Here is a 15,932-nt window from a genome sequence, read left to right on the forward strand (position 1 = left end):
CCCAGATCTTTCTCTCAGGGCTGGGAGGGGGAAAAGGAAAAAGTCATAACAATGCCCAACTTCCTGCCAATTAACTATTCCTCACTGAAATGGGACCCTGGAGCTTTCCCCTTTTGAAGTGGTTTGAATAAGAGGACTTGGGGAGGTTTTTGGACTTAGCCCCACAGACCCTGACTGATAAGTCTAATATACCCTACTGAGTCTCAAGTGCTGAAGAGGACTAATCCTCCCCCTGTGCAGAGACATTTCCAAAAGGATCTTGGCCACTGAGAGTATGTGGAAAGCATCAGGTGAAGGTCTGGTGGATGGGATTAGCTGTGACTGAGCTCCCGTTCAGTGGCTCCCAAGAATGTCTCCTCACCTTATTGCTTTCTGTGCCACTTGCCTACTCCACCATGCTAAGGGAAGGGGGAATAAACAGAGTCAGCAGCAAACTGGGTGATCTTCACCCAGAAAATTTGTTCCTCCAAACAAGATGGTGCTGAGAGGTTTCAGTTCACTACTAACACACACACACATACTCTTTACAAACTGGGATGGCAATTGAAAATGCAGACACACTAAATTGCCACTCTCTGCACCACTGGAGGCAGAGAACCTGGTGCGTGAGGTGGGGAAGGGGTGCAGCCAAGCCCTGGAGCTGGATGAACAAGTGTGAGCTGTCTTCACTATTCACAAATATCAGAACCGAGGAAAAAATCAGGATCCAGAAAAGACTTAGGACCTCATGCCTAGTGCATGACACAAAAAACTGGCAGATTTTCACTGGCAGAAATGCACGAAAGTTCTAGAGATGTGTCTGAAAATATTCAACTTTTTTAGTGTACCTTAAAAATCTAAACTATATTCCATTTCAAATAGGCTATTTCAATTTTGTTTTCTACTCCACAAGCATTTATCTTCAAAAGGATTTAATATTTAAATTGGTAAATATATATATATATATATATCCATTAAGGGATTTTACTTAGATGTAATCTAAGTTTCCTAAAGGCATTTTCATGTCTGAATCTTAACACTTAAGGTCCCTGGTATTTCAGCACAGAACACATTTCAACCATTTCCTCTTGGACTGAACCAAACTATGAAGATACCTTTTGAGAACTGAAAACAAGGGCCATATGGACACTGAGCATTCAGAAGTAGGAGTGCGAACTCCCAGCCCAATGTGAGGGGGTAGCAGGGTGTTCTGGCAAGAGAATCTTGGGCACACAAAGGTCCTTTGGTGGGAAACTTAAAATTGCCCAATTTAGAACTGAAAACATTCAGAGCAGAAGACACCATCTAGATATAACTGACTGGTGAACAGATATATTCTGAGAAACACAGGATGTTACAAATTTCATGAATATGGATTGAAGAACAATGATACATACATAATTTGATAAGAAGAAACAATTACCTGTTTGTATAACAAATCTTGTAAGTCAGTCCAAGGTTTGCACTGGAGGTGGCATCCCAGGAACAGATCATTCTGTTTAAGTCATGTGTGATACATTTCAAATTCCCTGGTGCTTCTGGAAAACCTGACATTGCAACATCTACATAGTTATAGTGTAACAATTTAATACTCTTAGACTGATGCTCAGTCAGATACACACATCCTACAGATTACCTCATGTTCATTTACAATACTTTAAAACTTCCATTACATAGTTGCAGGCCAAGATTTTCAAACGTGACCAATGATTTTGGGTGCACTATCTGAAACACCTTAAAAAGTACTCATCTTTGAAGGGTGGATTCTCAACATTTTCTGAAAAATAAGGCTCCTCTAAGGTGTCTCAAGTTGGGTGCCCAAAAACTGAGGTGACTTTGTGTTTTGAAAATCTTGGCCACTGACTAGTTCTGTATATTAGAGTCAATGGTATTACACTAAAGGAATAAGGGTATCAGAATCTGACCCCGTGTTATGAGAAGACTCCCCCTGGTTGGGTCCACACTATGGCCTCCATGAAGGGAGGTACACAGAAGATTCGTGCACCCAGAGACAAACTTGTTAGTACTCCTTTTCACACACAAAGGTGAGGAGTTTGTTTTTGTTTAGTTTAGCACCTGGGTCAATTAAATTCCTATTGTACCAAAAAAGGACCCAATCCTAAGAGGTGCTGAGTAATATCAATTCCCCTCCAGGCCTGAGGGTTGTCAATGAGAGCGGAGATTGTTCAGCATCTTGCAGGATCAGGTCCTAAGTGGTTCTCCCTCAGCATTTTGATTTGACAAGTGAATTCTGCTTGGGAACCCCTACAAAAGTTGTGTATATCAGATATACTTGCTTTGAAATAAAGTTTTAAACCCCCAACTTTCTTGGGATATGTGCAGTGCAGCCTATTCAGCTTTGACAAGGACAATTCAGCTGCTGCAATTCTCGTGAACGGAACTTGTTTGGCTTCTTGAGTTTTTAGTAACCCAAATACGTCAAATGTACTTACACAAGTTTTGTGCAGGAAAACTTGGGAGGAACAGGAACAGAATCCTCTTTACTACATTAAAGCTGAATGTAGAATACTTAAACAGCTGGGCCAGGGATTCTATTAAAGCCTATGGGTGTAGCTGCGGTCTTCTACAATGGATCCCATCTCACATGTGCAGGGTTTGGGCCCATGGAGTTGCATCTTGCATATATCCAGTGTCCAAACCTTCAAACTCCACTGGTCAACTTACAATACTCTCCTCTACAGTCCAGCCTAGACAACACTGCTCTATGATGTGTGGAGCTGTGGAACCTCCATGTGCAGGCTCTATGCCCAGCAGAACTGCAATGGGCCTGAGTCTCTGTTGCCCTGCACACTGTGGAATCATTTACACCAGTGAATTTAAATGGCCACCATTGTGGGGTAGGAGCACCCAACTTTGCACTGGTGTTAGAGGCTACACAAGATGGAGAAAATTGGAGCATTAGATCCAGCATTTCTACTCTTAAGATCTTTCATGCCTACAGGGGCAACACTGTTTGGCCCTAAGTACATAATAAATGCAGCACATTTACAGAGTAGACACATAGCCTAAGAGCAAGCAATCTAGCAAACAGTATCAAACTACACTTACCTGTCTCCTGACTATATATTAAGCTCAGCAAATGTAAGAAAGCTATTGCTAGGAGACATCGGAGACTTGGATTATCCCACATTCTTTTACCATTTACTATTTAGGATGACAGTCTCAAGCAGGAATAAACTTCATCTTCTACACAAATTTGCCAGTTCTGAAATCAAAAACAAAACAAATCATCTCTTTAAAATCATTTACACCTCCTGCTATGCAGCAAATAGTACAAGTTTTCTATAGATATATGTTTGTACAAGACTGAAATGCCGGACAGATGCAGCGGTTACTTTAAAAGATCCTAATAAAAAGTAAATAAAGAGCATAAAATTACTCCAAAAAGAAACATGGAACTGGAAGTGGATATTCCAAATGGGAAATCACAAAAGTAGAGCTGGTCAGAAAATGTTACTATTTCTACCCCTATGAAAAATTTCAACACAAATGAAAAAAAAATATTTTTTTTTGAAGAACCAACTTTTTATTTAAAACGGTTGAAGTTTTCTGTGGAAAGTATACACATTCAGTGGAAAATTTAGTTTTACTGAAAATGCAATTTCCCACTGAAAAGCAGTTTTGGTCAAAAATGTTAAATTGAGCTACACGAAAGCCTTTTTCACAGAAAAAGAACCATCACAAGAGAGAGACCTGACATAACAAGTAATTGACAAACTCCACTTTATCTATTTAGAGTATCTTAAAATTCTTGTAGGAAGGAAGCTTTCTGATAAAACAGAAAATTCTTATATAGATATCAGGAATATTTCTTGAATTGAACCAGACACGCACTGCTGCAGAACATGCTCACAGAGATCCCAACTCTATCCTCATCAGCAAGCGCAGCCCACATTGAAACATTTAAATACTAGGCCACCAAATTCTTACCACCAAAAGCACTAGTGGTTATTGGGGGGAGAAGTGGAATTGCATTTTTTTTTTTAATCTGAGCAAGTATGTATCAGGTGAGTTACAAGAAAGCCAATGACAAGATGTGGTTCTCCAAACCATAGGCACAAGGTAATAATTCACTTCTTTTCTTCATATCCCTCCACTTACTTACGTACTTACTTAAATCTTTTGCATCAAAATTCAAACTCCTCATTCGCTCATGTTAACATCTCTTGCTCAGTATCTCCTTCTAGTATATCTTTCTCTCTCTGCCTATAAACTTCTCCCAAGTCTTTAGCCTAACCACATCTTTTATTTTCTCCACGTGTCTTCCTCAGTACTGCCCTCAGGCCTTTCTTAGCTTGCCAAGCAACCTTCCTCACCATGCTCAAACTCCTTCTTAGTACATATTTCTTTTATGAGGACTTTCAAAGATAACTTCAAGTACTGTGTGCATGTGTAAAAGTCAATTCCATGTTTACTTGTCCTTCAGTGAATATTTTATGCTGGAATAGGTTTGTATGTAGGATTATGTTAGGACTGTCTTGTGCAATTTAGACTAAGCTAAGGAAGGAAGAAAGCATTCCCCTCCATTCTCCCCTTTTAAAAACCACAAAACATCACTGTGCATACAGCTGGCACTCAAATTGTCTCAGTTTGCTGGCAGAAGTAAACAAACAGATGTCATTTCTTAACCAGTGTTTCTTTGCAACTGTATGTCAACCCCCTAAAGGTCAAAACTACAGTATCTACATTTTTGGCTGTATAAGTGGACAATGTGTTATTTTAGGATGTGTGGGTTGAGGGCTTTACAAAGTGATCTTTTCAGTGTTCAACAGCTTCTCTGGAACAAACTTTGTTTAACCTGTATTTGTGTTTAATAATTAGCCTCTGTCAATTTTTGCTCATAAGGAGGAACACGGGCAAAGTTTACCCCCCAACACCCACCCCATCCCTTCTGCACAGACACATTCTTTTTCTCCTCAATGCTGGAAAAGTTTGAAAACAGAAGACTAAACACATCTGTGAACAGCATGGTTGCAGTACAGTAAGTGGCCTTATTATACTGAAGAACCATAAAAATTAGACAAGGAAGACCTAAGCACATAATCCAACCAGTCCATTTCCCTGCAAATCCAGAATAGTTCCCTACAATCCATTTACTAGTATTTTGTCCAGAATACTTTTAAAAGTCCCAAGGGACAGGATTTCAATGCTCATCTTAGGACAGTATTTCCCAAACCATGGGTCCCAGGAAGGTTCTAAACGGGTTTCAGACCTAGGATGGAGGGGAGACCTGGGAAAGTGTGAGGTTGGAGGTGGAGAGTAAGCCCACCCCCCATTCATCCCACAGCAATAGCTCCTGTCCCCACAGGTCTGGGACAGATCCCTGCTCCGGGCATTACAATCAGGCACACAGGATCTCATAGCACGAGTGGCCAGGTCAAACCAGAGTAGCACTGGGACACCGTCTGACAGATCGCAATATCACTCACCCAAATTTGGCCCAACCACCCCTCCGTCATGACAGAGGCCAGACCAAACCTGAGTGGTGTGGTGACTATATGTGCCAGATCACAATGCCTGGAGCAGAAAGCTAGGCAAATCCCTTGGGACAGGAGCTGCCACTGAGAGTGGGTGGGATCACTCTCCAAACATCCCTTCCCTCCGCACTAGGTCAGGATTAGGTTGTGGTGCCAAGGCAGAGGTGCTGCTGCAGGTGGTCAGTGCCCCATAAGTGGCGCAAGGAGGAGATGGCAGAGGATGACACTGTCCTATGATTCCCTCCTCCCCCAGAGTTTGGACACTGTGTGGGTTTAAAAAAAAAATCAGTTGGTGGGTCACCTTAGTAAAAAGTTGGGGAATGTTGCCTTAGGATCTTATTCCACAGCCAAGCACAGGTCACTGTTAGGGAGGTTTTCAAGACAATTTTTTCCCTAATTTCATTTTATTAGTTCTAGTAATATCTCTATACACCAAACAATCTTCTGCTCCACTGGGCATTTACACCATTTGACTATGTATAGCTACATGTCCCTCTTAACCCTGAAATCTAACCAAGCTATATTTAAGCTCTTTTAAACAGACATCCTCACAACTCAATCCTGTTAGACCCCCAGTCATTGTAGTAGTTCTTTTCCTAACACCCTCCAATTTATCAATATATCTTTTTTGTAATGCAGTGACCAGGACTAAGTGAAATACAGTAGACTCCTGTTTATCCAAACGGCCTCTGGGACAGCCAAAACTTTTGGATAACTAGGTGTTCAGATAAACAGAAGTGCTATTAACTAACATAGGGCTACCTGGGGGACAGACTGCATTCAGATAACTGGAAGTTTTAGATTACTGGAAAAGTGCTGTATAGAAAAGGACTATCAGCTCCTTTCTTAATTTTACAATGCCACGGCTCAGGGGAAAAGATCCAGTGGGGAAAGGAACTAGGAGGATTCCAATGATGAGATTTTGATGAGGAAAAGAGAAAGATGCCATCTAAGGATGTTACAACACCACAAAATTAAGCCTCTCCAAACCCATAGGAGGTACATAAACAACACACCCTTTTTATACAATGGCGAATTGTGGTACAGAAACTGTGACATATCCAAGGTTAGGCAAGTCAGTGTTGATCAGAAACAGAATTGAGTGTCAGAAAGGAGAGGAAGATGGTCCTCTGTTTAGGGCATTGAATTCTTTTTCTGTGTGGCCTTAGTTAAGTCATTTAGCCTCTCTGCGGCTCAGTTCTCCATCTGTAAAATGGGGATAATAGCACTGCTCTACCTCACAGAGTTGTGAGGACAAATAAAGTAAAGATTGTGAGGTGCCTGGATACTATGGTGATATATCATTAGCTGTAAGGATGAGATGGCTCATATTCATTTACCAGGATTCATTTTTGGTATAACCAGGCCAAACTAACTGGGGCTCAACTCTGATATTAGCCTACGGGCTGCTCTAACACTAGGAACTTACATCAGCATAGCTATGTTTCTCAGGGGATTTTCTGAAAAATCCACACCGAAGACATAGCTGTACCAGCCTAACCCCAATGTAGACAGCACTACATTGATAGAAGAGTTCTTCTGTTGTCATAGCTACCGCCTCTCAGGGAGGCGGATTACCTACACCAACGGGAAAACGCCTCCCGTTGGCATCAGTAGTGTCCGCACTGAAGCGCTAGAGCAATACTGCAGCTGTGCTGCTGTACTGTTTCAAGTGTAGAAAAGACCTTAGTTAGGTATGCCCAATGCTGAAAACCTATGTTTAGACAATGACATCACTTTCCAATCTACTATAGGCCCAGAACTTCAACTTCAAAGATCTCCAAGACAAATGGAAAATTTAAGTGGTTCTGGGAGGTCAATGCTGCATCACAGGATTTCATGTTTACTGTCTCTCAGTGCCTTCAGATCAGATTTGTTCATATTATTTTGTAAGTAGAAAGATATTTTAAATACTTCTGTGCAAACTCAATTTAGCACACAAGACCCATATTTTTTCAAATATGCATGAAAAAAACCTGAACATGCACTTTTGGGAACAAAATGCCTGAGCTGCATTGATATGCATAACCAACTCACAGCTGTGCACATACAAACACTTGAGTTATCTGATCATTGGGCATTTGTTTATTTTGTAAAAATTAAAATTAAAATAAAAAAAAATGCAAAAACTTAAGTTTGGCCTTCAAAGTAGTTGACAGTTTCCTTTCGAAGAGGCAAAGAGTTCTGTGGCACCTTATAGACTAAAACATATTGGAGCATGAGCTTTCGTGGGTGAATACCCACTTCGTTGGATGCATGGCATAGTTTCCTTTCAGTTAGCAGCACTGAAACAGTAAGAAACGCAGCGTGGGCCATCTCCAGACCTCACCAGAATGACTGGGAGTTTTGCCACCGAAGTCAATGGGATCAAGTTTTGGTCTTTTATACAACTATATAATATGAACCTATCTGTTTTACTATGGCAATGGCTGGAGTTCTGACGTAGCTCAGTACAGTACTATGACAACAGTGTGTTTATGCCTTGGAGGAAACAGTCTTGTCCCTTATGTATTGTTGCTACAAGCAGGTGTAAGAATCTCATTTACCGAACTGCCTTGCTGTGCAAAGTTACAAAACAACGTTTTAGCAGAGGCATACTAGAAGTTCAAATAAAATGAGACAATCCTAAATCATTTCTCAAAACAGTTTGCTTTCATTTCTAAGTCAGGGAGACACTAAAACAATGAACAAACGAGACATGCACATATATGCAGAGTATTAAAAACATATTTTATTAAATATAATCTGTTACACAAAGAGTACTCATTGGCTCTTGCCTATTTTTCATTGAACTATAAAATGTACTACTAGAAGAGTCACATACTGTAACTAAATGTCATTAGTCAAGAAAAAAATCTCATTTTATAGGTTTATTTTTTCGCTATAAAGTTACAAAATACATTTGAAACAGAAAGTTCTTTTGTCTTTTGATAAAAGCTGTCTCCAGTCTCCTAAAGCAAATTCACATGAGAGTTAAAAGGTTCTTCATTATCAGAGTGGAATACAGTTGTTTTAAATGAACCATATAGCAGTTGTATTCTTAAATCTTCATAGGACAATGCAAGCTTTAGCTTCTGAGTTATATGATATACATTCACTAGAACTCAGTATCTTATCAGTTTGTTAAATTAAAGCAAAATTTTGCCCGAGGCTTCTCTGAATGTGCCAGTAGTGACACTGGCTTTAAGTATAAGTGATCTTTACTGGCATACAGTAGATTCATTTTCAAGAGTTTTCAGAAACAGATAGTCTACTTTTAAACTACTCTTAAACAACAGCATAAGTGTGTATGCCCAAAGGAATATCCGTGCAAAGAGGATCTCTCTAAAATGAGGCCATTTCTGGGGTAGAAATGAAGCAGCCATTTTTGCAGTATACAAATGTCCAAGTTGTGAAAAGAGCTAAGATCTTCTCTATTAATGGCTTTTATTCCACCTACCTAGACAGACTCTCACTGTAGCCTTCTCAAACACTACATTAATGAAGATATCCTAAAGTGCATCCAGAGATTTTACATGTAGAAGGTTCAGTTATTTGCCTGCATACCATAATTGATAGAAAAGGTAGAGCAATTCTGATAAGCAGCATGGGTGAAGTTATTACACCTACATTAGGATGTGATCCTGAACCACTTAAGTCAATGGGAACTGGTCCATATTAAACAGGGACCATCCTCAAGAGAGCCATTAATAGTTTAACAAACAGTTGACTAGAGAGGACTAACTTGTACAGATGTTTTTGATGCATTCAACACAGTCATTTGTAGGGAGTGCTAGGTAATATTCAGAGAGAGAAAGGAGTCACTACAGTACACCTAGTAAAAATATTTATGAGAAATTTATATTACACTTTGTGATTGTGTATCCTGCTAAGAGGAAACAGGTTTTTGAATTTCATTTTCTCAGCCTGTCACAAGACCTTTAAACACATGCACTGATTACTTGTCAATATGACACAAACACACACATCTGGCTCCACTAAACAGTAACTTTCACATAAAATATTTTGGTTGACGTCTATTCCCCCTTCCTTACCTAATACAGTAACTCCTCACTTAAAGTCATCCTGGTTAATGTCATTTCGTGGTTACATTGCTGATCAATTGAGAACATGCTCATTTAAAGTTGTGCAATTCTCCCTTATAACGTCATTTGACAGCCGCCTGCTTTGTCCACTGCTTGCAGTAAGAGCAGCCTGTTGGAGCTAGCTGGTGGGGGCTTGGAACCAGGGTGGACTGGCAGCCCCCCATCAGCTCCCCGTTCCCCAAAGCTCCCTTTGCGACAGCTGCCCAGCAAGCTATCAATTGCTGGCAGTTCAGCTGTCCCTCCCCCCGCTGCCATGTGCTGCTCCTGCCCTCTGCCTTGGAGCTGCTATCCGGAGCCTCCTGCTTGGTGTGCGGGGGAGGAAAGGGGGGCCTAATGTCAGGGTGTCCCCCTCTCCTGCACCCCACTTACCCCAATTCCAAAGAGCAGGGTGGGGACATGACAGGGATCAGGACTGAGGGAGCTTGCTGGCAGAAGCTGCTGTCTCAACTTGCTGATCTATTTAAAAAGGCAGTGTACTTACAGTGGGGTCAGAGTACTTAAACGGGCAACGCGCATCTCTCTCTCTCTCTCTCTTTTTCTGTCTGCCATGCTATCTCCCTTCCCTCCATTCAAGCTGCCTTGTAGATTATGAGGCTACATTAACAATGTGTTAGTCCTTGAGGGCTCAGTCGATTGCTAGTTCATCATTTAGCAGTAAGGTATTCCCTGGGAAATATCCCACCCTCTGACTTCACCACCTCAACCAAGCTTCACAATCATCATCACTGTGTACCAGTATTAAATTGTTTGTTTAAAACTTATACTGGGTGTGTGAGATATATACTTGTACCTCAATATAACGCTGTCCTTGGGAGCCAAAAAATCTTACCGCGTTATAGGTGAAACCGTGTTATATTGAACTTGCTTTGATCCACCGGAATGCACAGCCGCCCCCCCCCCTTCCTCCCGAGCACTGCTTTACCGCGTTATATCGGGTGGCATTATATCGAGGTAGCGGTGTATATATATTAGTCTTTTGTCTGGTGAAAAAAAATTTCCCTGGAACCTAACCCTTCCTATTTACATTAATTCTTATGGGGAAATTGGATTCGCTTAACATCGTTTCGCTTAAAGTCACATTATTCAGGAACATATCTACAATGTTAAGCAGGGAGTTACTGTATTTGAACTTGTTGATTATTTCCTGCACGTCCCAATGAGTTAGCATGTGTACCTAATGATTCACTTTCTGAAACAAAAACATTTATTTGATTAGGTAATTGAGGCATAAAACTCAAGTTTTGTTCAAATGTAGCAGTTCAATGATGCTCCATTAAGGAAAAAAAAATCAAATGTAGAGTTGCAAATCTCTATGACAATTTACTTCAGAGTAAGTGTTTGGAAAAGATTTGGAAAACAAAGGAAACTATACAAGTTGCAACTCCCTGGCATATGTTCTGCAGGAGGTCAGACTAGATCATGATAATGGTCCCTTCTGGACTTGAAATCTCTGTGTTAGGGTACAAAGCTTACATTTTTTAAATGTTTGGTTATCTGAACTAACTAAAATTGTGTCTTCCATAAGCAGATAATGAGGAACTGTGAAAATATACACACAAACCTTGGGGAAAGCTTTTTCTGATTACAGGAAGATGCCATAAGGCCATGAAACTGTTGAAGGATAGGTATCAAATGCTGTATGGGAAATCTGTTCTACAGTGACTTATGAAACCTGTGAAAGTTATGGGAGATTTTTTTCTTTCCCCTAAGGTTTAGGTGTCACCATCCAGACAGCCAACTGAAGGTGGAAAAGATTGCTGGGGAAAGTGATTAGATAGGGTGGTAGTGAAAAATCTAAAGGATAATGGAGATTCATATAGTGTTTGATCCTGAGCAGTACTGAGCATCCATAACTCCCAATTCAGCCAAAGGGAATCGCAAGCACTGTGTATGGTCAGGCCCTTGATGCCAATAAAGATAGATTTGAGGCCTGGTAACGTGCAGGAGGGAATGAAACAAATGTTCTCTTTTTTACGTAAATGGAGTTGCATGTTTTTGAAAATAAAGGAATTAATTAGTAGCCAAAGGAAGAGAACACTCCAAGCTCCAGAGAAAAGATGTATGTATCATAATACATATTGTGGAAGCAGGGAAAGAATTAATAAGGATTTGAAGGGGATTTTAATGCATGTCAGTCAGTTAGCAAGAGTCAGGCCATACTGTAACCCTAATGACATGAGACTTGTAGAAGCAAGGATAGTGCGAGGCAAGAGAACAAGAACTGTGTACAAAGTTATTACGACCTTGCAACAGTCTAACCAAATATGCAGGCTTGCTTTTCTTAGGAGTGAGACAAATAAGATAGCAAAAAGGCTTATGTATAAACAAAATGTATTTGTTGCTTTTTACCGTCTGTATTATTGCTAGAAATCGTCTGTAACAAAGGTATAAAAGCTTGCTGTAATTGTTTACCAGTTGAGAGACCTGTCCAGGACTGGGGTGACCCTGTGTCCTATGGCACTCTCTTCCTCCATTGTAATTACTGGAGAAATAATAAAGTATTTGATTTTGCTGCACCCAAACAAAAAGCGAGAACTGAGTTAATCTCTGACAATATCCTAGTATTGCAGGATGCACACACAAAAAGCTTCCAAAAATTCCCCCTAATTACAAATCCATGCCCGAAGAACACCCTTCTGGGAAACAAAAACACATTGCCAATACAGCTGACAGTAAAGATAATAGTAACAGAAACAGAAGATTAACTTGCTTCCTTTAAGGATAGGCTTTGCTGACCTTCCCGCATTCTGCCCTTGGCTTTCAAACTAATTGATGTGATACAGAATGAAAGTAAAATTAATTGTCATGCTAATGTTTTTCTTGGCTTTTCTTCAATGGACTACATTCTTTTCCAAAGAAATTCCCAAACTTGAGGCACAAATCTCCCTTTAGTCATCTAAAATGTAGGCTTTCCTTCTGTGTTTTGTATTATGGCAGTATTCCAGAGTACACACACAAAAAAAAGTGGGACATAAAGGACTAAGTGAACAGTTTCTGAAGAAAAATGAATCCCCATTGGGAAATTTGGTTTCCACCAAGTTCCATGGAATCAATTCAGGGACTGGATTGTTAATCTTTTCTGAAGGCAGACAGAATAATAGAATGAAATAATTCTGATTGTAACTTATGCATGCACATGTGCCTTAGTACTCTGCAAAGATGGAAACGGATTTCCTAGTAAAGGCAGGAAAGAGTACAGGACAGTTTGCTCAACTATTGTACTAAAATAAGTAGGAGTGCGCCCAGGCAGCTCTTTGAACACTTTGCAGCGAACGCTTCTTGTACATGCACATGCCAAGCACAAGGAGCTTGGAAGGGAGGAGAGAGGTTCCACAGCAGTTTCCTCCATCTGCAGAGTTGCAGTATAAAGTCTTTCAGTGGTTGGAACTGCAGCACATATGCTGCAGTAACCCGATTGCTCCTGTGACCAGTGATCTGAGAATGGAGCAGAATTAACTCATGTGAAGGATTGAGACTTCCATAAAACCATTTTGCAAGTGATTTGTCATGAATATTATTTACTGATGGACACACTTCAAATGAATGACAATCTACTCTTGCCCGTACAACCATTCTGCAGTGGAGATGCCCTTTATTTTGAGACGCACATTCTGCCAGGACAAGAATTCTATGGCAATTTCACAAGTGTTCGTGATTGGCTTAAGTCTGCTTCCACTAAAGTCAACATTTGAACCATTATACACATGGGAAAACTAAAGCCCTGAGAGTGATTTACTCTAAGTCACTAAGTTTGTGAGAGCAAGGAACAGAACTCTAATCTCTAATGATCAAAGTGGAAGTGCCATGTGTTTTTTCAGCTATGAAGTGTTTGATATTTTAGACCAGTGGTCCCCAAACTGTGGGGCACGCCCTCCTAGGTGAGCATGGAGGAACATTTCGGGTGTACACAGCAGGGCCCATGCCAGCCCCCACAGGGGGAGGGGAGGGAGTGCCACCCAGCCCAGCTCCATCCTCAGCTGCAGCTCCACTCTGGCCCCAGCTCAGCTCTGCCCTAATTCCCTCTGTCCCCAGGCCAACTCCGCCTCTAGCCCCAACTCCTCCTCCATCCCCTGCTCCACCTTCAGCCCAAGCTCCTCTGCTGAAACAACTGTGCAGCAATGGATGCGGGGGTGGCGGGGGAGAAGAGACGGCACAGACAGATTCCATTACTGGTAAGGTGGGGGATGTGACAAGAGACGTTTGGGCACCACTGTTTCAGACTATATTTTCCTCTATTTCCAATTTCCCTTGCCTTCATGCTATTTCCTGTGTATTTGGATCAATTAAAATTGAATTGTCACCTGATTAATATGGGTGATAGTTCTTAAGAGCAATTCTTTTCTATGTTGTTTTCAATATTGTTGCAGCTGTGTTGATGCCAAGATACAAGAGAGAAGGTGGGTGAAAGAAGGGCAAGGTAATCAGTTTTACTGGACCAACCTCTGTTGGTGAGAGAGACAAACTTTTGAGCTCCAGAGAGCTCTTCTTCAGGTCAAGTCTGACTATCTGGGAAAGGTAATTAAGAGTGTCATAGTTAAATACAAGGTGGAATAGATAGTTAAGCATAAGAAGTTAACAAGTTATAAGAAACCATTCAAAATGAACTGTGCAATTAATACCTCTGCAGTCATAAGACAAAGGAGGAGAGTTAGTGGGATACAGATTGCCTCTATTGAGTCCAGGATTTTTAGTGTCTAGCAGAGTTATGAATAGGCTCATCTTTAAAAGAGGTCACACATGGAATGATCCTTTTGTGAAAGGTGTTCACACACCGGTGATAGGGTGTTTGTGTTTATCACTTTTCTTTCAGAGTTCATTCAAGAATGAATAGCACAAAGCATTTCACATAGGTGAGAGGGGTTTGGGGTCTTGTTGATTCATATAGAAAATCCCCATTCTTGTTTCCCCTTCCATGCTCTCTACCCATCCCAACCTTCACAAAGCAGGAGAAAGCATTTAACACCTTGTGGTCACTAGAGCAAAACAAACATGGACTAAGAAACTTTTATTATGCCTATTTTCCTTCAGAAATAATTCCTGTCTGCAGGAAAAACAGGAACCAAAAGAGCTTAATCAAACTGTTGAATACAGTCCTGAAGGCATCTGGGATGAAAACAATAAGATGATGGCATAAGATTCCCCTAATCCATGTGTGTGCAACAACAAAACAGGAAACTTAGGTCCTGTCTACACTGGCAAGTTTTTGCCCAGTAAAGCAGCTTTCTGCGCTGTAACTCCTGAGGTGTACACTCTGCCAAGCCACTTAGCGCACAGAAACAGCACAGTTGTAGCGCTGTAAAAAAACAAACAAACAAAAAAAACCCCAAACCACTCCGATGAGAGGCGTACAGCTTTCTGTGCTGGGGCTACTGCATTGCGGTGCCAATGTAGACACCGTGGTCAATTACAGTGCCGAGATTGGCCTCCGGAAGGTGTCCCACAATGCCTGTTCTTGCCTCTCTGGTCATCAGTTTGAACTCTACTGCCCTGCCCTCAAGTGACCAACCATCATCCCCACCCTGTAAATTCCTTTGGAATTTCGAAAGTCCCCATCCTGTTTGCTTGGTGACATGTACAGTGATCTCACCGCATCTTTCCAGGTGGCTATGCCTGCTCCATGCACCAGGCGATCCCCCACTTGGAGCAATGCCAAGTTGCTGGACCTCATCAGCATTTGGGGAGGGGAAGCTGTCCAGTCTCAGCTGTGCTCCAGCTGTGGGAATTATGATACCTACGGACAGATTTCATGCATGACAGAAAGGGGCCATGACCAGGACACACTGCAGTGCAAGGTCAAAGTGAAGGAGCTGCGGAATGCTTAACACAAGGCGCAGGAGGCAAACCACTGCTCCAGTGCTGCGCCCACGAGCTGCCAGATCTACGAAGAGCTGGACGCGATACTTGGTGGCAATCCCACCTCCACTGCGAAGACCAACGTGGATACTTCGGTGGCTCGCATGCCAGTCGAAAGTGGACTGAGCCAGGATGAGGAAATCTTGGACAAGGATGTGGAGGGGGGGGACTCAGAGGCAGAGGATGGCTCGGAGGCTAGAGATGCATGCAGCCAGGAGCTCTTTTCTACCCCGGAGGAGGCTAGCCAGTCACAGCTATTGGATGTTGGCGAAGCGCAAACAGGAGAGGCGGCCGCTGGTAAGTGGATCTGATTTTGGGAATTTCTGAAGCAAGTTGTTGGGGGCAGGAGGGTTGCAGAAAGCAGGCTTGTCTCCCACCGCATGCCTAGTCTGAGCAGTGGAACAGGCTGCTGATTGACTCCCTCACTTCATGGGAATCTCCCTGAGTGATTTACCTGGCCCCTGCAACTACTCACCATTTTGGGGGTCTTGTGGCTCATGTGTGCTTGCCTGGGGTC

At 41.7% G+C, this 15,932-nt stretch overlaps 1 protein-coding gene across 1 annotated transcript in view; it reads right to left on the reverse strand.

Annotated features, from left to right (window-relative positions):
- Positions 1-15,932, reverse strand: part of LIFR (LIF receptor subunit alpha) — a 79,985-nt gene that overhangs the window by 43,506 nt on the left and 20,547 nt on the right. The window contains exons 2-3 of the mRNA XM_045020509.1: positions 3,049-3,205; positions 1,403-1,526 (exon numbers count right to left, since the gene is read on the reverse strand). Coding sequence (XP_044876444.1) covers positions 1,403-1,526; positions 3,049-3,130 — 206 coding nt within the window. The 5' untranslated portion in view covers positions 3,131-3,205. The remainder of the gene's footprint in view (positions 1-1,402; positions 1,527-3,048; positions 3,206-15,932) is intronic.

This window comes from Mauremys mutica, chromosome 6 (assembly GCF_020497125.1).
Source record: "Mauremys mutica isolate MM-2020 ecotype Southern chromosome 6, ASM2049712v1, whole genome shotgun sequence".
In the NCBI taxonomy this organism is placed as follows: domain Eukaryota; kingdom Metazoa; phylum Chordata; order Testudines; family Geoemydidae; genus Mauremys; species Mauremys mutica.